Below are 25,004 nucleotides of genomic sequence, written 5' to 3' on the forward strand. Positions count from 1 at the left end.
GACAAGAGAAGCTTGCTAATTAGCAGGAGGAGGGGACAGACTGCCAGGCTTCACATATCTTTATTCATTTCCTAGAAAATGACATTGCTCGTTAGATTGTTTTCATCTTGGTGTGATGTATGAATAGCGAGGAATCTGCTGTGAATCTCCAGCCCGCACAATGTGAGAAATCGGAGGACAGCAGCGTATTAATCAGAAATTGTACTACTGCGTTCCCTCTTATTTATTTATTTATTTATTTTTATTTCCAGGATTCCTGGTAGAAAATACCACAGTATATTTTCTGGCACGACTCCTAAAAGGAAAGCACCACTTTAATTTATGGATTCAGATATTGATGTTTACAAGTTGTTACTCCAACAGTTCAAAGCTGCACGCTGCTTGGCAACAAAACAGATTTCGTTTATCTTCTTTCTGCTTCAGCCTTTTCTTAATGAATTTTGATGTAAAACTACAGAATTCAAACCGTACAGTCAAGTGGAACTATCAACCTGTGCGAGTCAACCCTTCCGAAGATTATTTAATTATCTCCCTCTCTCACTTTGGATTTTAAAGTATATTGAGATATTCGAGTGAGAAAGTGCATCAGGCAGTACATACATACCACGTTCTGCTGTACTTTTATGCGCTGGCGACATTTATCTGTATAACAATGTATAGAGCTTCCCTCCAGATAAGTTGTGCATTGACTTCCAATTCAAAGCGCTACAAGTTCAGGAAAACTGTGTTTTTCGGCTGATGCGTCATTCTCCAGTTTTGGCACCGGATTTTCCCTAAATGTATACATTTTGCTAATTTAAGATTTAGTCGAAAATTAGCTGTGGTGTTGTGAAGAACGTGACATTGGTTGACATCTTTAACATACGAAGATGAAACTGAGGGGCAACTAAAAATTGTCAGGAGCTAATGCCGAATGTGGATATGTTTTCTAGAATGTTCCGCAGAGCGTGAGGGAACATCATTCCATGGCGTTTTCAGGACGAAAAACTGAAGCATCGAAACAGCTCATGTCTTTTCAGCACAACACCATTTATCTTTGGTAAACAGAAGCGGATCCTTTTCTCGTAAGCCTCCAATTTGAAGTCTTCCGGCGCGCCTCCAACTCTTCTGGGTGTTTTGTTTTTTGTGGGGGAGGGAGCGAGAGGTCACGCAGCCCTGACCCGTTGTGCAGCTTTTCAACGTGAGGTAAAATTAATGCATACGCAGCAGCTCTCATCTGCTGCGTTGATTGGACCCTTCGTTCGATTAAATATTCCACGCTGGTAGAGAGATGCTGAAAGCAATCAGCTGGTAATTTGAAGGATACATCCGCCGCGGAATAAGCAACTTTCAAGTTGAAGTCAAATAAACCCCGCAAAGCAGTAGTACTCATTACGATGAATGTACTTTAAATTTAAACCCACCACATTGGTGCGAAAGCAACGATTGCTATGCAGTATACATACATTGCATGATACACGTGCTCACACATCCATAAATAGAAACGAATAGAATCCATAATATCACTCATTCACTGAGTATGACTCCACATTAGTGGGTTGTTGAAAATCTAGGTTGACCTGTAAGCATTACAAACTTTAATTCTGTGGTTTTTAAAATCTAAATTTGACACTAAGAGGTTTTATTTTTTTCAAAGTCATAACCAAGTCTTAGTCAACAGCAACAACCGGTTTTACCGAACGTAGACCAGTTCAATTCCCACTAACAGTTTGAAAATCCTATGTGATTAGTCCAGCTTCCTGTACTGCCCAGGGATGTTTCACTGCATGTATCACTGCTTTGAGCACCAAGCACTCGAGCAATCTTTTGTCCCACAGATCTTCATCTCTTGAGGAAAGCCTTTGCAGAAAGGCACTCTCTGGGTTTATTTCAGACAGTGAAACTTCCCCTAAAATGGTAGGCGTTTCTTTGATAGTGTTCTTTAAACATGAAGGAGGGGGCTCGTTTTTTTATTTTTTTAACAATGTAAGCACAACTTGTCTGAAGAAAGGGTTTCGCGATTTCCACAGGTGAGCGCTGAATTTGACTCTGCTAGATAACGTGATGCAGTAACTGGGTACTCACCTCGCCCTAATATGTGGCAAGCGCCCGGTGTTGTGTAGCTAGGCCATCAGTTAGAATGAGAACGGTGGCGGCTGCCAGGCCGCAATATGCGTTTTAGACATGTCCAGCTTTTGATTTTAGCAAACAGTGACACCTGCATTCAGTTCCCGCAAAACAACAGATCTATTACAGTGATGTTTCATTACTGTAGTCTTAATGTCTTTCCATATCTCTAAAACGTGAGGTGCCTAATGATTCAGGATAATCTACAAATACCATGCCATTTCAATTATTGTTTAGCTGTGAAATTAAGATTTAGGCCTATTTTGTGACTAACACGCGTACTCTTTATCTCCTACTCCCATTTAATCTGCCCAGTGACCAGTATTACTGACCACGTCCCAGCTGTGCAGAAAGTGCCTAAATTGCACATTTTTGCTGCCCATGAGCACTAGATTTCCCCTTTTGCCTGCTTACTATTTCACTGAGTTGGCTGCCATTGTATAGGTTCATCATCATCCACATTGTCTTGCTTGGAACACCTTTAAATGTGACTCAAATATGATATTCCTGCTTGTGAAATTATTCCAATCCTTCCAGCTCTGTCACTATTTCTCATATAATCCTACACAGAATGCAAAAAACCTGCTTCTGCCCATCCATTGAAAGTTCATCCAGTAGTTTGCCAATACCATGTATATTTTGTACTTTTAACACTTTTGTCTTGATTACTTTTGTTCCCTTTCTTAAAATTATGATCCAACCAACTACAGTTTCAAACTATAGAAAAACGTGTATTCCACATTTGTGGTGCGATCTGCAAATTGCCCCTTGTTAGTTAAGATGTTGCTACTTAGTTCCAAATTGATCCATTTGTTCAGTCAACAAATGCAGCCTCCCGACACGTATTTCGTACATAATGTAAGGAAGAGTAGAATTGGCATACCTATGATATATCCTATGGTAGAACTGCTGGGTGTATTTTTAAGCTATCTGATTTTGTTGGGGGGGGGGGAGGAAAGGATTATTCTTCATCTAATGCAGTTACTGAATGACGGTGTGCCTCCTGAATAGCGAATCAGCAAAATCGATGTAACAGAATGTCAAAAATAAAATATGGATTGGTAAGTCTATATTTTCTATACCTAACTCCACATATATTTCAAGTGACGTAGATGTGGTGATAGGAATAGTAAATCTATACTCACTCGTTTGATATTTTGTCCCTCGATACTAGTGTGCCAGAATATTGTTGGTCTCGATATTCAGTAGTGCAATCCCAAATCACCAGTAAGTAAATTAAAAATAAAGAGCTTAGTTTCACCCTTTTGGTGGAGGAATATCCCAAGTAATAGAATTGGCAAATTGATTGCGGATATTTGTCCAACTCTCATTTGTGCATCTCAGTGCGTGCATGTGCATGTATGTGTGCGTATTTTTACATAAATATTTGCACATGTATATCTGTGTGAACACACACCACACAAATACACTCACAGCAAGAGACATCTATTTTTCCTTCTGAGTACCAGTTCTCTATTACTTTGGGAAGAGGGGTGATTTCCATTCTTACTGGAAACCCAGGCCTGGTCTCTGTCTATGGTTAAATGGTGTTACCTCTATGTGCCCTCAGTGTGCAGTTCTGTTGTCCACTTGCACCTTTGTGGGCACCTAATATGAACATAAAATTATTTATTGCACATTTAATAAGCAAGCAAACGTATTGCTTTTGGGTAACATTTAGCTAGCATTCACTCACTGAAGACACATTAGTACGTCTACAGTACTGTGCGAATAGAACATTGTTCCTACACTCTTTGGCCATAAAAGAAGAATATTCACTCGAGAAACGCATTTTATGTTAGTGTGTAGTTTAATCGGCCATTCTGCAAACGCTGGCTTCCAGCACACTGAAGGACGTTTGCATGTGACTGGCATACATATCCCAACCTCCAGTGTGCCCGTGGCATCCTGCAGTGAAAATGAAAGTTGTGCTGCCTTTGAAATGCATTGCTTGAAAGCTAGTTTATTGTGAATACTGTTATGCTGTAGATGAGAAGCGGCAAGCTGATTTTCCAGGGTTTGAAGCCAATATTTGTTGGCTCTCCCATTATGACAGCACAATGTTCTCTGCTGAAACGCCTGGAGCAGGCAAAGATTTGTGTTCTGCAGCTTTCCAAAAATGACACTGAAAATGTTCAGTTGAACAAATGCCAAATTAATTTCTTCCTCCCGTAAAGCCTCTGAAGAATATTCTTTTAATGTGCTTGGCATAAACGGGGCACAAAGATGTAGCATTTTTATGTATATTGACGTCCTTTCTCAGTGTTTTTGCCAAACTCTGCGAAATCCTCCCCTGGTGGGAGCAGCCATGTTTAAAAGACAACGATCTGTAGCTCTTTTCCAGGTGAATCTAATTAAAGCGGCATGGCTTGCTCCTGATTAAGCCGTACACGTAGCACACAGCGTAGATGTGAGGTGATCGGCAAAACTCGCTTGATGCCAGACTGGCCATTCACCTTCAACTTGTCCCTTTTAAAATAAATCTGACGATTTGGGGCGCGTGCACAATAATATTCGCTTAGAGTGTTTAGCTCCATAAAGGAGGACATATTGTTAGGTGGAATAATGATGTTACCTGTAATGTATGTTGTTGCGGTATATATCTCCGTGTTTTACTTGTCATGCACGTTATCTTGTTTGTTAAACGTCCCTTTGTGCAAAATTAGATGGTTCAGCACGACTCACGCCGATTTGAAACGGAATTCACAAATACTTCCCTGTCGTTTCAGCATTATTAGCCACCTAACAAGGCTAATAAGATTATGAATTCTTAATTTTTAAATACTTTAAGTCGTTACAATGAACCACACCCGATATGAAAAGTAAAACACTAGGAATCCCCCAGCTGGTCCAGTTTAAACAGAAAAGGATAATTTAGTGAATGTCGGCTGGGGAGAATCTGAAAATATTTGGCCTAAATCCAGATACTGTGGTGAATATTGTGCAAGACGGATGGTGTTAATGAGATACTGTGGTGTATATGGTGTAAGACAGCTGGCCTAAATCGAGATACTCTGATAAATACCGTGCACGACGCCTGGTTTAAGTCGAGATGCTGCAGTGAATGTGGTGTGAGACGGCTGATGAAAATCTAGATACTGTGTTGAATGTGCTTTAAGACGCCTGGTGCAAATCGAGAAGCTGTGGTGGGTATGGTGTAAGGCAGCTGGTGTAAACCAGTATGTTATATGTATTTGTATAGGTTTTTTTTCACAGGGGGGGGTATCCTGGTGGTGAATCAGGAGCAGTCTGGGCCTAGCCCGGGTTAGTCTAATTCAAAGTCGAATAGCCATATCTTCAGCTTCTTGCGGAATTAAAGAATGGAAGATGTGTACGGCTCGAGTCGGGGACCACACGGGTGGACGGCGTCCCCCCACTTATTTTACCGGGGGGACGCCATCCCCCCTGCCAAACAGCTGGACTTCACTCTTTGGCCTCTCTGGGACGAGGAGCATGGCACCTTTTGTGGCGTCACTTCCAGTCGTGACGTCACTTCCGGTCGTGACGTCACTTCCGGTGACCGCGTCCCCCCACTTCTTTTTTTACAACTTGTGCCCTGAAGAGGTGGCTCTGATTTGCAGGGTTTGGTAGTTCCAGACTTTAGAGGTGTTGTAGGAGATGGCCCAACCACTTGCTCTGTCAATACGTGAGATGTGTGCGAGTAGGACTGCGCGGAGCAGAGTTGCCTGGTATGATTGTGGAATCTAATGATGTGGTGAGGTAATCTGGTCCGTGTTCTAAAGTGCTTTGTAGGTGTGTGTGAGGAGTTCAAATCAGAAGTGAGCTTGGTTCAAAGCCATTGGAGGTCCCAGAGGTGCAGGGTGATATGCGCACAATGTGGTAAGTTGAATGTGATCCTGGCTACCGACTTCTGTATAGTTTGGAGTGTCTTAGTCAGTTGTGAGCTAATTCTAGCATAAGGGTGTTTCCGTAGTCCAGTTTGCTGGGGATGAGGGCTTGAGTGACGGTTCTGTAGATGTTAGTAAGGAACCATTTGGAAATCCTCCTCGAATCTTCAGTGTGTGGAAGTAGGAGGCGGAGAAGGCGTTTACTTGGGCAATCATGGTGAGTTTGTCAGTGAATATTCTGAGGTTCATGGCGTGAGTGTTTGGGATATGGGTCTGAGTTCCAAAGCGAGGAGTGCCTGTTAGTGTTGAGTGTGAGGCAGTTGGTTTTCATCCAGTCGGCGACTTTGGTCATGCAGGTGAAAAGCTTAGTCTGGGTCGCCGGCGTTTTTTTCGGAAAGGTAGAGTATCAGCTATGTGTTGTTGGCGTATGGTAAGACACTGATTCCATGAGCGCAGTTGATGCTGGAGAGACATTGTGAGCCTCCGAGAAGGCTGACTGACTGAGTGTGGCCAGTCACAAAGGAGCACATCCATCGGGGTGTGGGCTTTTGGATGCCGACTTTGTTCAGTTGAATGAGGACGGGGTGGGAGGCAAAGTCGTAGGCTGTGGTGAATTCCAAGAGGATGAGGCCTGCGGTGTCTCCTCTGTCCATAATCACACCAATGTAATCTCTTACAGTGATGAGGGTTGTTTCCATGCTGTGGTTTGGTCAGAAACCAGATTGGGTGGTGTCCAGGCGATGGTGTTCACTGGGGTAGGTGGTTAGGCGCATGTTGATCAACATCTGCAGGATTTTGGTCAGGTATAACAGCAGGGAGATTGGTCTGTAGTTTGGAAGCATTGTCAGGTCTGTGGAGGGCTTCTTGAGGAGGGGGAGTACTGTGTCGAGTTTCCAAGGATCTGAGTTGGTGGCTAATGTAATGGAATAGTTCAGGCTCTGGTTGGGACTGAGGGGCTGGTGAGGAGCTGAGCTGAGAGGCTTCAGTCCTTTAAAGAGGTTGTGGTGAGGCACAGGTACGATGGGGCTCAAGAGTGGATGGACTGCATGGTAGTAGCAGTTTATTCCATGGTGATGGCAGCCCAGATGGTGAGTGTGGGTCCTTGGGTGTTGGTTAGGATGGGGAGGCAAGCTGCAAGGGTCTGTTTGGGGACTGAAATTGTCATAGATGCTCATTTATCGTCTTGCAGAAGAACTGGGATAGCTTGGAACAGAGGTCCTGTGAGGGGGTGATGCTGGTGGAGCTGGCTGCTGAGGAGGTGAAATCTTTCATGGTTGTAAAGATCTCTTTAGAGCTGCTAGTACTGGTGTTGATGCAGTCTGCGAGTGCAGAACACATAGTTTCAGATTAGCTGGGATTAGTGTCTGAGGTGTTCCTTTCGGTGATGTGCTGGCTCGGTCTCCATCTTCGTTTGCAGTGGAGCTTGGTCATTCTGGTCTCCTCTGTGTACCAGCTGGCTTGCAGTCTGGTTCTTTTGCTTTTCAATTTGAGAGGTGCCAAGGTATCAGCGTGGGCAGTGATCCACTGGTTGAACTTGGAGATGAAGACCAGGAGGCTGTTATTGTAGTGTCTGGGCTGGTTTTCCAGAAGTTCGGAAGTCCAGAGTTCCTGTGATCCCTTGTTTCAGGCTCCAAGTGCAGATTTGGCAGAGATGGTTCTCAGGTGATGTGGAATGGGGATGGTGACGTTGATGAGGGTGTGGTCAGACCAGGTGATCAGGTTAAGCTTGTTAACTGTGATGTCACTAAAGGTGATACATATTGGGTCCAGATGGTGTCAGGCAGTGTGAGCGGCCCTTCCACATGTTGGATTAGGCCAGATGTTTGGATCAGTGTGGTCTTCCAGGTAGAATTTGAGGTCTCTTAGGAGGATGACAGTGCTTGAGCCGAGGATGGGGGGAGGGTAAGACGTAGTACGCCACAGTGCTTGCGAAGTTGGTGCATGGAACCACTGAGCAGTAGAAGAGGGCGCCACTCAGGTTGAACTTGGCAATGATGTGGACCTTGAAGGTCAGCTGCTCAATGTTGCTGGGGTTTGCACCAGCAGTGGTAGTGCCTCTGATGGAATCCTTACAGACTATGGCAATGCCGCCTTCAGGCTTGTGTCGACTGGTGATCTTGTACCCAGGTGGGATAGCTTTAGCGAAGCCGGAGGCAGACTTGGGGAGCAGGTCCTAGTTAAGTATTGTGTTTGGTGAGAGCGGATGTCGAGGAGTACGCAGGAGAATGCACGATAGGATGGAGTACAGTGCAGTGGGAGTTTGGTGTGTGTGATTGTGAGCGGGTCTGGTGTTGGGTGTTGTCAGTGCAGTGGTGGGTGCTAAAGAGAGTTTGCAGGAGGATGCCTCCTTGGTATTGTGCGGTGCAGCGCATCAGCCGTGCACCCAGCAGTATTCAGGGTTGAGCGTGTGGAGGGTCATGGTGGGGTAGCATTTTAGGAAGGAAAACCAAGGTTCCTGCGCTGGCTGTACGCTGGGGCACAGGCGGGCACACACAGCTTGGCAGTGGTACGTCCCTGTTGCACCTACCAGCAAGTAGGAGCAGTAGGTGGGGCAACAAGTTGGGAAAATATGTGCGGGAGGCAAATACGGTAGGAAACGGAGCAAGAAAAAGTGAAAATAACAAGGGGGGGCGAAGACGGGGGACACAACGAAATTAGCAAGATGATTAAAAAAGAAAAATGAACATAGTGCGGGAAAAGGGGGAGAAGAAACTATATGTGCAAATTAGAGCTATGAAGAAGCGAGAAATTACAGTTAAAGAGCGAGAAGCAAAGGTGTAAAAGTGTGAGAAAAAAGAGAGAATTAAGGACCAGGTGCAAAAGGGCACATTGAGGGAGTGAAAACCAAGCTATAAAGGCATAAAAAAATCAGTGAAATGGCCGAAAAAACTGGTAGACCGATAAGCAGAGCAAAAACCGAGCCAAAAAACAAGATGAACAGAGAACGAACAGCCATGACAGACAACCATAAGAGAGAGTGGACAAGAGTGAGAGGATTGAGCAAGAGATAGATCGCAACAGTGGAGAAGTAGTCAGAGGGCGAGGCAGGTAGCCCCACATGTACAGGAGGGGTAAAGCCTTGCCTGGTCGTAGGAGGCCAGGAAGCTCCTGCTTAATGGCTGGTCCGCGCTGCTGCTGCCATAAAATAAGTCTGGTAGTGGGAAGAAAACGGGGTGGTGGGCAGTGCTGGGAGGCGGACAGGAGAGCGCAGCAATGCGGGAAAAGGTAAGGAGCTCACACGAGGTGAAAGGAGCTGAAAACAGAGCGGAAATAACTCATAAAATTGGAGAGAAGAGCAAAATGGTAACAAAAAATGAGCAAAATAAAAAAAAGGAGACGTGCAAGGTGTGAAAAATGGGAAGAACAAACTTGATGAAAAACTAATAGCTATGAAAGAACTAAGAAAGAAGAAGCAAGAAACGAGAGTTAGAGTGAGAGGTCAGAGTGAAACATTGTGAAAGGGCAGAGAGTGACTTAGTAGGTGTAAAAGAGGACAGTGAGAGAGTGGAAACCAAGTGATAACAGGCATGAACAAAGTGTGAAATGCGTGAAGAACGAGTCTTTGTGCACTTGATGATTTTAATAAAGTTTTTGAAAACATAATTTTTTTTTACTCAAAGTCTTTGAAATTATAGTCTCTGTATCAATGCATTTCGGGCTCAACTGTTGCTGTTCAACAGCAACAGTTGAGGCTGATAGCCTTTTATGTCTTTTTTCTCCTTGTAGAGTAATCCCCTGATGAAGGGCTGAACTAGAGCCCGAAATGCATTGGGAACACTAAAACCTATCACGAACGTTATGGATGAAATGTTTGATGTGTTTACAACCATGAATATAATGCGTTGATACAGAGACTATAATTTCAAAGACTTTGAGTAAAAAAAATGTATGTTTTCAAAAACGTTATTAAAATCATCAAGTGCACAAAGACTCGTTCTTCACGCAGTGCTTGGAGGAGACTACCCCCTTGCTGGGGTAGCTTTGCAATAGACTTTGTAGTTAGCCACGCTGTAGAGCACAGACAGCGATACCTCAACAGCACGCCACAGACCATAAATATTTTGTATATCACCGAGGAATCAGCAGTGCAAGTCCCATTCATTCCCTTTCAAAGTGTGAAATGGCCGAAAAACTGGCCAACAGATAAAGAGACGAGAAACAAGGCAAAAAGAGAACCAACGGCAATGACAGACAACCAAAAGAGAGAGTGAGGAAGAATGAGAGTGAAGATGGAGAAGCAGCTGGAGAGTGCGGCAGGGAGCCTCACGTGCTCAGGAGCATGGGCCGCAAGGGGCACAGGTATGTCCTAAGTAGGTAATAGAAGGCAGTTATGAGGATTTTGGTAATTTCGTGTTACATTTCTGACACAAAATTAATGAAAATTATGCTATTATTCTCGTTCCCTTAATTGAGTATTTTGGCACAAAAATTGTACTGCAGGAGCACAGCGAACTTTGTGAACGGCTGCTGCTGTTCGTTTTCAGTTTCCTTTATGCTCTATTTTTTTAGTTCAAAATGCATCCCTTGGTCTATTTTGGATTCCAGGGAACATTGTGACTGAGAAAATAGCACTAAATGCTTGGTTACACTCCTAACGTAATTCTTCATAATCTTATGTAATTATGTTGTAATTTTGCGTAATTACATTTCAGCAAATTACGAGAGTTACGCCCACTCCTAATCACTAGATAACAAGTTGTGCAAAGGCGGATCCTGTGAGTATGAATATTGGGTCTCATATAGCCATTGGCTGTAAAGTGAAGTGTATTACGCATTAAGGTGCACAGAAATGCTCATAGATGACAATAGTAAAATGCCAGCATTTTACTACTGCCATCTATTGTAGTTCTCGTTCTGCGTTGGTTGAGGAACAAGGAACAGTCGTGCTGTTTCAGCTAAATGCAGGGATAGGCTGTAGAGTGGTGCTTGTCTTCACAATGCAAAAAAAACACATGTTAAACGTTTCTTTCTCGAATATCTGTTTGGTGCTAACATTTATTAACCCTGGTGGATGGTACCATGTTATCTATAAATGCTAGCACTGCTGCTCTTTAGATATCTGAAAGCCGATTTCTCACGCAAAAAGACTATCGCATAACTCGATCAAATCCCTTCCAATTTATAAGAACTAGGGATGTCCTCCAGTACTGAAACTTGTGGTTTCTCTTTTTGTGACAAGCTTCTTTGTGCCTTTAGGCCATGCAAATATCTGACCCTTGTCTCCTGACACCACAGTTCCATTCCTGATGTGTAACAGATGCAACATTTCCTGGTGCTGGACTGCAAACTATCGTCAAGAATATAATCCCAACTAGGTGTGCAAACTAGCTAAAGAGGTGCATAACCACAATATGAATTAGCAGAAATGGCGAGTTGAAGGAATCGAAATCCAGAAAATGGACCAGTACAATGATTTCCAATGGGAGAAATGCTATAGTTTCTTTAGGAGCGGAAGCACTATTATCCTACACCTTCTGATACCCACAGAGAAGGCTTATCCCCTAAAGTTCCTTCTCCTCCACATTCTTGCCCACATCTTCCACTTTCTTCCCTTTTTACCTCTGTAACATAGACTCTGGTGCCACATAACGTTGGCCTTGCAAGACAACAAAAATACATGGATTATAGTTCTCAAAGATAATGCGAATGTCAAAACCTATATAAAATGAAGCAACTGACTATACAAAGAGCAACCTCAGTGTGATGGCTTCCAGACTCTTGCCTACAGTAAAGAGTGGTGTGTATATATGGGGCTGTAAGTAAACATGGTCAGTCCTTACTTCTGGACTTTGAAAGCATACTTTTTACAGAGGTGGCGTTCCTTACCAATACATTGTCCTACAGCATTTCAACTCAGCGAAGTCAATAATGGAATACTATGTGTGTTGATAAATGCTTGGCCTTAAAAGTAGCTAGCAGGGTCTTATTGTTTAACTATACGTGATTGTTTTTCTCACACATGATAATTGGGGCGGGAAGTTGTAAATTGCATCCTCACCTCAAAATTAATACTGATCAAAACTCCTTTGATCCTACCTATTGATCAGGTAACTATTGGGGGTAGCAGATCTGCATCACAATTCAAACAAACTCCATGCCTTAAATGGCCTGTATGTGTGTACAGCCAACGTCCAGAAATAAGTGCCCTCTTCCAAACCAATGATGGCTCAGGGCCCTAAGAAGCTACAGTTTTGAAAACTTCAGGGTTTAACTCAGGGGCATATCAGCCCCTCTTCTTGTACGAGGAAGCATTATGCACTCCGAAGGAAAGGTTTGAGTCAAATTGAAAACAATTTATGCTGCTGTAGCTGAAAATGAGTTCATAGACAACAAAATGCTGGTTACAGAGAACAGAGAAAGCGTGGGCCTGGACAAGCTGGGGCATTATGAGTAAAGAGAGTTAATACAAAGAGCATGTGGGCCAGCGACGTTGAGTTGATATCTCAACCCCAAATGTGCCATCTTAAAGCAAGGGAGTAGTCAGAAAATTAAAATACCCCAAACTTTGAACTAAAGCTCTGATGGCACCAAGCAAGTGACGCCAACCCTCCCTAGAAGAGCTCCCTTGTCTCTTCTCTCCATGCATCTATCTATTCATCCTTTCACCCTTCCATCCACCCACTGATAATCCACTTTTCCACCTTTACATTCCGCCACCCCTTTATGCGTTTTAATCTTGATCACTCAATCTTTCCCCGTCCATCCATCCGCTCTGCCATCCATAAATCCACTCCGTCTTCCATAAATCCACTCTGCCTTCTATCCATTATCCATTTTCCATCCGCTATGCCATCCATTCGCTCTTCCATCCATCATCCATACAGCCACTCTGCCATCCATTCACTCATATTCCATGCTGGCTTCGATTCACTCATAATCCACTCAGACAGCCATTCACTCACCTTTTCACCCACTCAACCATCCATCATCCCTTACTCTGCCACCCTTTCACCTGTCCATCCCTTTAATCTGCCATTCTTTCATCTGTTCATACATCCCGTCACTCTGACATCCTTTTACCTGTTCATCCATCTACCATGTATTCATCTTATCACCCACTCATCCAGCTACCCACTCATTTATCCAACCACGCACCCATCCATCCTTTGCACCATTTCATTCAGTATTCCTTTCCCTTGTCTATTACCCAGCTTTTGTTCTTCCTCCTGCTTGATCTTCTATTGGGGCTGCATTGGTTTATAGCATTAATTATAAGCTTTTGTCTGTGAGTTGCAAACTGAAGAGGCCCTTAAAGAATCCCATCCCTGCTGTAGCTGCTAAAGCGAAGGGTATACGGAGAGACAGGCGATGAAAGTCGTACTTGTTTGCCTTCTGCCAATGCACTGAACTCCAGGGTTCAGAATTGTGCCTCAACAACTGAATGTTGGGTGTCATAATGAAGGCTATTGGTGACCAGTGGGCCTGGTGAATTAGGCACTTTATTTACCAAATTGAATACAGCACCGATTGCCACCATGCTCATTGAACTATACTGGTGTTGTGTGGCGTTTTAGGCTCTGATTGAATTTTTCTGATTCATGCCCTTTTATAGGTACAATTCACGTTGCCCTTATATAGGCATAGAAAGCAAGCCCTTATTTAGGCATAGCCCATGCTACCCAAATACAGGCATGGGTACTTCAATCCGTTTACCAAATGCCACAACGATTTCACAGAAAACCAGCTTAAGCGGTTAGGGAACTTCCCCTTGCTTGAATATTGATTTCTCCAAGAACTCAGTTACTTTACTATGAACAACTATTCCCCAGGGGTTCATTCATGTGGAGAAGTGTGGCTCAGGGGTTAGAGGCAGCGTGGAGAAGTGTGGCTCAGGGGTTAGAGGCAGCGTGGAGAAGTGTGGCTCAGGGGTTAGAGGCAGCAGACCCGGAAGCTGAGATCGGTCCTGGACCAGGGTTCAATTCCCCGCCTCGGCGGGGTCTTGGGCTAAAAATTCCACGGACTCGATAATTCTCGCCCCGGTGCCTCCTCGACTCACGGGTTCACACTCTGCGACTCTGGGCAATAGCTTGCTTAATCTCCACAACGGCCCCTCGCGGCGGGATGCCTGACTTTCACCTTGTGGATACCCTGCTATCTCACAGGGGAATACCAGGAAGGGTTCCCTAAGCAAGCGCTGGGAAACCCACTGCGGGTAGCTGTGCGCTATATAAGCTCAACTACATTTACATTTACATGATGTTCATATGCCCGACTTTACATCAAAGTATGGCATTCCTAAACACCTTCAAGGTATAAATATACCTTCACTTGCTATAGCAAGATACGGTGGTTCAGAGCAGTTCGAAGACCTACTTGCCCGACGCAGCTCGCTACAGCAAGTGCCGAAGGAAGCCGACTCTCCAGCTGACGCACTGATCAGGAAGCTGCTTTTCTCCTGACGAGAATCCAGCTCCAGTATTTCCGGCTCCCCTTGCGGGGTGTTGGGAAATCGAGTCCCGAGACAGAGATACCAGGCCTCCTTCATTCTAAGGTATGGAGCTGATTAAAACCCAAAGAAACCTTTGGTAGATTCTTGGCAAAAACTAAACGTATGCAAAAGACCATACTTACTTCTTCCCTCTTACTAGACCTAGGTTAGGTACATTGGGGTAGGCGTATTTTAGAAGTACCAGTTAAGTATTTTAGTCTGTTATTTATGTATGTATTTTTATATGGCTTAGAAACCATACAATGCTCTTACAGTGTTATTTCATATTACTGTTTGTACTGTACGCATTATACTTTGTAGTCTGCCTAACGATTGTAGCAGTTCAATTCTCTTGCACGAGAAAGAAGACTGTTCAATAAACCCTTTTTATTGAAAACGCCGTCTCACTATTTCTTTGCAACTCTGTAAAAACAAAGCATGCACGATTGACTAAGTGAACTAGTTATCTATTGTTTCCGCGACTCTGAGAGATATATTCTTATTCTTGGGAAACAAAGTTGTCATGTTTATACGGTCAGAAACTAATCCCTTCTTGTGTATTCGAGAGTTTCTAATGACCTCTGAATTAGCTGGCACACACACAATTAAGTTTAGTATATTCGATAGAGACCTATTGACATAAGTCCTACGTCAAATCTATAGGATATATTATTCCAATGCGCAGAGCTAATTGGGAATATAGGAACTACACTACACTGGTAAGCCCTATGAGTAGGGCACTACCACTATCCTTAAGAAAACCATGTATATAGGTTCTATTTAAGGGGGAATGCTTGCTAGCTATCAGGGTGGAGCCCAATGTTTGAGTAATTTGTAAAAAAAAGGGGCAGAAGCTGTTTTTCCTTACGACTCTGCTCCCTAATGCCAAAGTTGGCAAACTCGAAGTCTGTCTACTCTTAATTCCCCATCCACCAAGGTCACCCCTTGGTGGCATGCTTCATCATCTGGTTCTTCTCGTTCCACTACAGAACAGAGCTGAATGGTATATTCATGGGTCCCACGGTGTTTGGTGTAAGTGTGATTACAAGCGTCCCTTGCCACCGGAGAACCCATGAAGCATGCGTTTTATCACATATGTGTATTAAGCAGTAATACCAAGTAGGTATCAAACCGTGACATCAAGTAGGTGCAGTCAGTTTATACTTATCATTTAGCATGCAGAGTGTGTGCTGGAATTGTTGATGAGCACTACTTGAGGAGTGGAATCAGGGAGTTCAATCTTCGGTCCTGATGACAATCCATGGGGACCTATAGACCTGTAGGAAGGCAGATACCTTGTCACCTAGACCTCCCATTTTTCCCTGTGTTTTTTTAAGAATACCATCTGGAGGATTAAAGGATTCACTAACCTACTAGGCAGGTATTTTAACCTTCTACACAAGACCCCTCCCACTCCTATTCACTTTCATCATTATAATATTCCATTCAGCGCTCCCATGTATCTCGCAGGTCGCAGCACGCCCTGTTCCACAGTGGAACAGGAAGAACCTGATGATGACTCATGTCACCAAGGGACAACCCTAGTGGATGAGGGTTACCTAAGAAAACCAAAGGGTTTTCTTACCATTCTGTGGAGGGTTAGGTTACATCAGAACGGATGGGGCTTCTTTTGTTAGTTGTAATTTGATAAGTAGGAGGACAGGCCCTTTTTGTTGACTTTCCTCGTCTTCCCCTGTTTTTTTAATATATATTCTTAATTCCATTTCGGCCTCTCTGCAATACTTCCTATTCCTTTATCTCGCTATTGCAGGTTCTTTGTCACCCTTGTTTGCTCCCTCTGTCACTGTTTTCTGCCTTTCTCCGTCTTGTTCTAGGTTAAAGTCAGATGATGACAAATAAGTTCTGATGCTCAAAAGTGAGTGCTGGTGCCTCCCACCAGTGGCGGCTGGCACAAATTAAGCACTGGGAGTTCTGTTGGAGTGTTGGATTCTGTGCACCCCTGGATTGTAATCAGTCACTGGTCTTGAATTATTGTCACTGGAATTCTAATGGAGACTGCGTAATATTTGGTGTACGCGAGGGCATGGGGCAGGGAGGGAGAACCCTATACTTGGAAAGGTTGGCTGTGGTAATGTTGCGAACCCCGATAGAAACTTCCAACCTTGTTTTGCCTAATACAGTTCTCTAGTGTAACCGAAAGGAAATACTTACACGCTTTACAAAACGCCTAATCGAATGAATGATTAGATTAATTGAGTATAACTCTTTATGTCTACGGTTTTATAAATATAACATGCCTATTTTGTATTTTCTGTGTGGAGGCAGACAAACAAGAGAGATTCACATTTTTTTAGGCTGGAAAAAGTTACTTTTCAAAGGTATATATTAATTTATTGGGGAACTCGCTTGATGTTTTCTTTTACTTTAAAAGGTTGGTAAATTCAAAGATAGCGTGATGAATAAAGATTAAAGTCGAGAGTCGAGACAAAGATCCCCGGAGCACATTGTGGCGCTAGGCGCTGAGGGGAGATAATCCGGGTACGCCATTGACAGATGGCGACATTAGCTGCGCTGTAGTTAATGTGGCGCCCTTGGCGCAGAAAGTCGAGAAGTTTACAGAAACCACGACTTCCTGTGACATTTGAACCGGTTGGGGTGCAGAGCTCTCAAAAAAGTAATTCGTGATGTACTCCTCTTCTGAGCTGCTTAAAGTAAAATAGGAAACATTGTTTATTTATTACAACTGGTGTGGGTGTAGCGGGCCAGTACTCAGGCAAGACGAAGCCTCCATTGGGTTTTCATGCCCCTCCCCTCCCTTAATAATGGTAATAAGTAGCATATTGCTTTTGTTAAACAGGCAGTCAGCACTGTTTCATTGTTATGTTGTACTGTCTGTCGTAATAACAGAACGCGAGGGTTGCACGGTTATACATAATATATGGAGGATTACACTTTCCTCACTACATTTGTGCTAGATTTAGTTTCACTGCCTTGGCAAATGCGAGTACAAAACCTGCCTAAATGTTTCACACATCAGAAAGTTGTTTAATACCGGATTTAATATTGATTTAAATATGCTTTTATGTACTGTATAACTTTGGGACATTTTTTCTAAAAGGCATGCTAAGCAAAAAGTAGAACACTGAATGTTGTACGTTAAATGTTTGATTCGATGCATTAACTCTAAATCCTGTTTGATTGAGGGACTGGCACGAAACCCCCCTTTAAAATACGAAACGAACATCGAATACATGTATTTATGACATGAAAGGTCAATTGCTAGAATTTCCGGTGTGTTGCTTTAGTTCAAGATAAATAAAACCTTTCCGTGCAAGAGGCTCCCGCTGGTCAAATGTTAATTAAAGCCCCGGGTGTAGGTAGTGTGCATGATGAGGTATCCTAATTCTGGCACAGATCTGGACACCTGCTGCCAAAACTATGGAGCTCCGTGAACCGCACACCTGGTTCTCGACCCCCAAGAAAGCCACAGATCGACGTTAGCACCAGGAATACCCCAGCCAGGTGCGCAGTGCGCGTAATATGAGCAGGACAGTCAGATGCGTGTGCCATGGCCAGCCGAACAAATGAGTGCCATGTGGAGATCTCAGCCATGCCGCGCGCCACGAGTTAAAAGTGACCGTGTGTCGTGGACGGCTCAGATGTGTGCCAGGGCATGCCTCGGTGACCAGCGCCATGAACAACCCAGTATAGCCTTCTTCCGAACCATGGGCAGCTCAGCCATGCGTGTGGGGTTGGCAGTCCGTGCATGTCTCGTCGCCGCTCCGGGCGGCGCAGCCATCTGTGTAAGCGGGCAGTGAGGGCACGGCTTTACTGCTAGCGGTCTGGATATCCCAGTCAGGCTAGGGGGGAAACTCACGCAGCGCCCGGTACGTTCCACCCAGCCAGTCAGTTAGGAACGCAGGCAGACGCAGTCAGTACCATGGGCATCTCAGCCAGACCCGGGCTCCGAGGGCATCATTACTCTGACCTCCTACACAAACGCTCCTGAAAAGAACACCAGCTCTTCCTGCAGTCCACAGCCTAGATTTCCAGTTGTCATGCAGTTTTGGGATATGGGTATTGCTTGCTCTCCAGTTGTACTCCTTCCTTGGATCCTTACTGTAGTGCCCAGAAACCCATCCGTGGATACAGTGCAGCACTCCTGATGTTCCAACAGCATAGCTCCACTAGGCACTATTGCAGTTTGCACTTTGAATGAATGATACTCTCCTGCATGGGTCCTGCACGTCTCGTGTGCAGGTCCTTGCAGGAGTTACCTCTGACATACAGGGCGCTGTGGTGTGCTCTCTGCAGCGGGCTCAGCTCTGCCTAGGGGGCGTTGCACGCTATCACCATGGAGAGGCATAGCGCTGAGAGCCTTCAGTTCACGGCCGCCTCGCGTGTGAGCCGAGGTGTGAAGGGAGGGGCAGCGGGTACGGGGAGGTGCTGTTTTCCTAAAGTGGGCTTCATTTCTCCTTCCTTCTCTCCCGCAGAAGCTGGCCGTGCGGAGTTGCGCCCTGGCCGTAGGTAGCGCCGTGAAGCCCGGCCTCCACCAGAGCCTCGCCATCTCGCTGCTGCCCGCCAAGGCGCCCGCCAGCATGGTCACCGCCCACCTGAACGGGCAGAAGGATCCGGCGCAGACCGCGCCCGGCAGCACCCTCCATGCCACCAGCAGGCTGCTGCTGGCCGCGGCGGCGGGGAGGAGAGCCCCGGAGGGCGCGCACACCCAGGTGAGAGCCAGGGGCAGGGACGAGGGAGGGAGGCGGGCTCAGTCGAGAGCAGGGGTGGTGCCAGTGACGCGCCACTGGCTCGCTGTGCCAGGCTGCTTGTGACGGAGCTGAGCGCCGTGCACGCACTGGCAGCATGGGGGCGCTGTACGGATTACCCCGCCTCATGCTGGGCGCTGGAAGAGCAATTGCTGAGGGAATCTTTAAATGTTAGGCAGTACAAGAGGTTACAAACAGAGCCATGCACATGAACTCTCCCTATTCAAGATGGGGACTCCCCTTCTATTAGTAAAAATGTATTTCCCTTAAATTGCAGTGTTTATCAGACGTATAGTGGAAATACGCATATAGCTGTAACGCCACATTTACTCAGCTGGCAGCCCATAAGGACCTTATATCCAGCAGAGTGGTTATCAAGGTCAGTGATGTCTATCTAAATTATTTGGGGGGAGGTGGGGTGTATATAATGAGCCTGAGATTAAACTGGTGGGGACACCTTAAAAGGACAATTATGTTCTGAAGAGTGTGCCTGTCTGTGTGTGTCTGTATATTCATTCCATAGATCCTTGTACACAAGGAAGGGAGCAGCACCAACAAGGATGTCCAAAATACTTTATTCATCTTTATTAAAAATTATCACCCCCATCAACAATGGTCAACGAGTTTCGACAATACACTGTGTTCTACTGGACCATGGCACAATTTTCTCTTTGTTACCTAACAAGAGTCTTTTCTCACTTTCTCAACATTTGTCACCCAGAGTTTTCTTGTACAGCCCCCAAAACTTCCACTATTTTCCCATACAAGGTAACTCTACATTTTTTACAACTTGTGCTCCTGCTTCAATTTTTTTTCTAGATTTTCTTTCAATTTAATGCGGAAAGCGCAATCACATTTTTATATACATTAACTTAAAATTATTTCCCCAACATTTTCGTTTTTGAAATTACAATTTAATCAATAATGTGCAAGATTTCTGAGTATTTTTAGGTTTCGCCTGGAGAACGGAGCGTAAGCTCCGCCTCCAGAGAAAACTCTTGATTTCAGTAAGGACTCTGGAATACGCCCCCCTGTCCCATTGGCTAGCTCCATAAATGGAGGCTAGCCATTGGAACAGAGATCTGTCCGTCATTCACGGACCAGATTCGGGGGCGTTCCCGCGATTTTTTCCCTCTCCGCCTCTGCGATGACGTCATCGCGGCGGTGGGCGGAGTTTCGTTTTTTTTTCTTGGGGTGTTTGTTTTCCTCATTATGCCGACCACGGCCGCCGGAAGAAGTCCGGTGAGTGTTCGTCTCCCCACCCCCTCCCCTCCCGCTGTCCGTTCCTTTCCCGCCCCCCCTCCCGCTACCCGCCCCCCCTCCCCGTGTGCCCGTAGGTGCTTGTTTTCATGGTGTCCGCTGGTTTCTTTTTCCTGGGATTTAGTACTCGATGCTTTCTTCCTGTCAAGCAAGCCAGGAAAGAGACGTAGCTGATCCAAACGACGTCTCTCTAACACTTTTGCTGTCTGTGCTTGATGCGCTCTGGGAGGACCGGGACGTCCGCCCATAGGAGCAACATATAGTAAGAGGCGCTATACAAGCTGCCGAAGAAGGAGGCAGCACCCCATGTGCTTTGAGGGGTGTACGCAGATGTGGCGGTGGAAACTGTAGGAACAGGTATTCAGTGCATCGGCTCCGTGTGCCTTCCGCGTCAGACATTACAACCAGCCTGCTCTGGGAGCCTCATGACGCGTGCGCCATCGCCCTGCAGACTCTGTGTGCATCGTGTAATGTTACCTAGCGTCTACGTAGCAATGCGCCAAGATCCCGCCTGGCTGGCCTCCAGGCGCTCATTCATCCATGGCACGGAGCCCGGCTCCTCGCTGTCGTCACCTGCTGCTGGCTCTCTCCGGGGGCGGGACACTTGGGCCCACCCCCGTTCCTCCCCTCGCACAGGATCACCGCATCACTGTTTGAGTTACTGCACGGAATCCTATCCTCCTCTTCAGTAAAAACAAATATATATATAAATATATTCTTTCAAGTGCGAGGTGAGCAGCAGCACACGTGCAGGTTGAGGTTGCTCAGCTGAACATCCAAAGTAGAACTAGACACCCCAAGTTATAGAGCGTTTGCACTTGGGGGCCCCTGAGGCCTGACGCATTCCTTTGGTGAATGTTTCTGCTGGTTGGAGCCCTCCTGCCTCAGCAGTGTCAGGGTGGGCCAGGGGCTGAGGGTCGGAGCTCTTGGGTTTGGAGCAGTATGAATGTTTGTTAAATGAAATGCAAGTACAACAAAGCTGAGATGTGGAACCTCAACAACACGGGGCAGAGGTCGACGGGTGTTTAAAGTGCACCTCAATGTCCAATCACAGTGAAGTGAAGAATGCGCGGGGAGGTGGTCACACCTGTGAAGGGTTCACAACGGCGCGTGCGCCATCGCCCTGCAGACTCTGTGTGCATCGTGTAATGTTACCTAGCGTCTACGTAGTAATGCGCCAAGATCCCGCCTGGCTGGCCTCCAGGCGCTCATTCATCCATGGCACGGAGCCCGGCTCCTCGCTGCCGTCACCTGCTGCTGGCTCTCTCCGGGGGCGGGACACTTGGGCCCACCCCCGTTCCTCCCCTCGCACAGGACCACTGCATCACTGTTTGAGTTACTGCACGGAATCCTATCCTCCTCTTCAGTAAAAACAAATATATATAAATATATTCTTTCAAGTGCGAGGTGAGCAGCAGCACACATGCAGGTTGAGGTTGCTCAGCTGAACATCCAAAGTAGAACTAGACACCCCAAGTTATAGAGAGTTTGCACTTGGGGGCCCCTGGGGCCTGACGCTTTCCTTTGGTGAATGTTTCTGCTGGCTGGAGCCCTCCTGCCTCAGCAGTGGCTCCAGTGCCGCTGCACCACCGGCAGCTATGCGACCGGATCAGCAGCTTGAGAAACGCTGTCTCGAGATACCCGCTCTCTCCTGCCCCTCACCCTCCGCTCTCCCTTCACTTCTCTCAGACTGAGTCCCCCTAATACCCTTTCTAGTACCCCTCTCCCCATTCGCTCGTCCTGTGCCACTCTCTCTTTCCCTCATGCCCCCCCCCTTTCGATGGCTCTCATTCCGCCAATCACTCTCTCTCCTTCATGTTCCCCTCTTTCGAAGTCTGTTTCGGCACATCTTTCTCTCGTCCTCTTTCGATCGTCTCTCTTCCCTCATTTCCATCTAAATCCTCCCTGCACTGTAGCTCGCCCTGCTGGCCCCCACCCACCTCATCCACACACATAGCCACCCAAAAGACATACAGATATGCACGAGGCATCCGCACAAATACAGATACGCCCAAGAGACAGCCACACACAGAGATACACGGCCACACTCACCCGCCAGTCTATTTGACAGTGTAATTGAATTAGACACCACCTTCTCTTGTCGTAAAGGATCTGTTCTAACCATGTTGCAATCTCTCTGACATTCTCTACCCCTCCACCATTCATCCATTCTATTTAGCTTCACCTTTCTTTTTCATTGTGCATGTCTTCCTATTCTTTTCATTGAGCGCATAAGGCTCTAATCACAATGTATTCATACATTTTCGTAATGTAATCAATGTTACACCTATGCACCTAACAGCAACTGAACTCTGCTGTACGCTCAATGCAAGCAAGAAAGTCAATTCGAGCTGCGGCTTTTGTAATATCCATTTCCCAGGCTTGCTATTTGGTGTGGTCTAACGGCGTTGTTGGGATTCATTTTAAGCCATAATTTTAAGCCATCATTTGAGTAGATGAGGTCCGTTTTAGGATAATAGTGGAGTACACAGCATGTAATGCCTCCTTGGAGAAAGCCGCACGTATATTTTCGGAAATGGGACCATGCAAGCTTATTCTTAGTCTTTCTGACATTAATTTAACAGGCAGATTTAGTTTCCTGGACTGGGGAGATGTTCTCCTGATTCACTATTTTATTTTTTAATTGGTTACGCGTTTGCTATTGCTTTCAAGCAGTAACCTAAGAAAGTTCACGCTTTAGATGTTGCCACCATAGTGTTTTCATGCAGGATATGAGTGCAAGGTGACAGTGTGATTCTTCTTTTAGCTTCTTTCAAAGAACAGTCGCTATGATCAATGGCCGTTGGCCTTCTTCCGTATCACTCATTGATGTCAATTAAATATTTTCCCTCCAGACTCCAGAAATAGAGGATTCTTCAACATTGTTCCGCGCTGAGGATCAGACTGTACATATGCTTTACTTTTGTCTGATTTTTGCCTTTAGTACTTAAAGCTCATTGATATAGTTTGATTGAAGGAAACATTTTCAGCTGTCAGTAGGAACCACAAGTTATTTTTTCATCTGGTCAGTGTTTTAAATAAATACAGAAACGTTTGAACACCGTCTTATTTTGCTTCCCAGGAGCAGCAGTCTGTTCTTTTTGTCCATTTGTTTCCCTTTCATTGATTTAGATTGCATTTTGTAGCGTCGTGAAAGTGTTTTGTGTGTGCTTTGTGCTCTTTCCTCGTCATTGTTTTCTGTTCTGTGTCTTGGATAAAAGGTAGTTGGCCTACAACTGGTATGTGACAATAGTGGTAAAATCCCCTGGCATAATAGTTTCTCAGTATTACATCTTTTCAATGTCTCAATGTGGCTTCTTTCATCTGATGTGAGCCCGCAAAAGCTGACCTCAGTAGCTCCACAGTTTTTTTTATTTCCATTACATCGCTCCGTTTCTTGCCATATAGATTATTCTGATATTCGATTTTATTCATTTGATTGATTTGGGGAACAAGTTGGAAATGTACCAACGGAGAACGATTCTCATATTTTCAGCCTGTTTCCGATTTTTTTTTTTAGGCTATTCAAGGAGTATTTTGTAAAATATATCTTGGTTTCATATTCCCAGGTGTGACAACACGTGTACAACGGGCACATGCAGAATTTCTCCCTAGTGGAAGAATTCTCTGCCAGAGTATAAATCGTGTAACTTCTCCTGTGCTTTCTTCCTCCATGGGGAAAACATTAGAAATTCCCTTTCCTTAATCTCGATCGAGCAGGTTGCATGGCAAGGGGGCGAATGTAGCCGCAAAGTATTTAACGCTAATGTCTTTGTCGTGCCAGAACCTGTAAAATTGACTCGATTATCATAGAGAGACGCGAGTCAGGAAATAAATGAGATGTTTGACTAGCTAATGGGGCACATAGGTTACCACTCAGATCTATAGGTGTATGCGCCTATATAGCTATATATACTCGGTGTAAGTCTCAGCCTCCCCTCTCTGTATGTCTGAATAATCCATACATATATTGAGATTTGAATACTTGCTGCAGAAGTTACATCCATGCCATGTCATTTCCAGTTGCACACAACGCGACAGACACAACATATCTGCAGATGGGCTGGCTGTCTTTGCGCCAACGGCATACAAAAGTTTCAAACTATTTGAAAGTTTATTCTCCCAGTACGTCCTGTCTGGTAGCTTAGATCTGCTACACAATTACAACGGCTTTGTTTGTTTTATTTATACAAAAGCAAACCGTTCTTGACTGGATAAAATGCGTACCACAACCGCCCGCGATAATAACGCTTGTCATTTACAGCGCTGTTGTGTTATAGAACTCGTCTGCAAGTAATTGCTGCCTGCTGAGCTCGTCCAGTAGGGTACCATAGGTCTCACATTTGCGAGAGATTAAGCTATTGCCAATGTAAGTGACAATGCCATTTATTTATCTGTATTCAAAACCAACACATAAATGAAAATTTTGTCATTTACAATGCCAATAGCTCTAACTTTTCAAAAGGCGAAACCGTTGCATTGTAAATGCTTGTTCTTATTGTTATATTCATCATCACCATCATCATGGGTTCATAATCTGTTCAAGAGTTTATGAATATATCAATTTAGCAATAACATAGTAATAATTGTGAAAAACATGACCGCAGTATTCCAGTTTTGATAAAGAAAGCCTTG

At 45.1% G+C, this 25,004-nt stretch overlaps 1 protein-coding gene across 6 annotated transcripts in view; it reads left to right on the top strand.

Moving 5' to 3' along the window:
- The window catches only part of PHF21B (PHD finger protein 21B), a 428,073-nt gene that overhangs the window by 226,985 nt on the left and 176,084 nt on the right, over positions 1-25,004 (top strand). For 4 of the 6 annotated variants that reach the window (XM_078673841.1, XM_078673842.1, XM_078673840.1 and 1 more), the window contains one exon: positions 18,837-19,073. The exons of the other annotated variants lie outside the window; for them this stretch is intronic. In XM_078673841.1, coding sequence (XP_078529967.1) covers positions 18,837-19,073 — 237 coding nt within the window. The remainder of the gene's footprint in view (positions 1-18,836; positions 19,074-25,004) is intronic. 6 annotated transcript variants of the gene reach the window in all.

This window comes from Lissotriton helveticus, chromosome 1_1 (genome assembly GCF_964261635.1).
Source record: "Lissotriton helveticus chromosome 1_1, aLisHel1.1, whole genome shotgun sequence".
NCBI classification, from domain to species: Eukaryota; Metazoa; Chordata; class Amphibia; order Caudata; family Salamandridae; genus Lissotriton; species Lissotriton helveticus.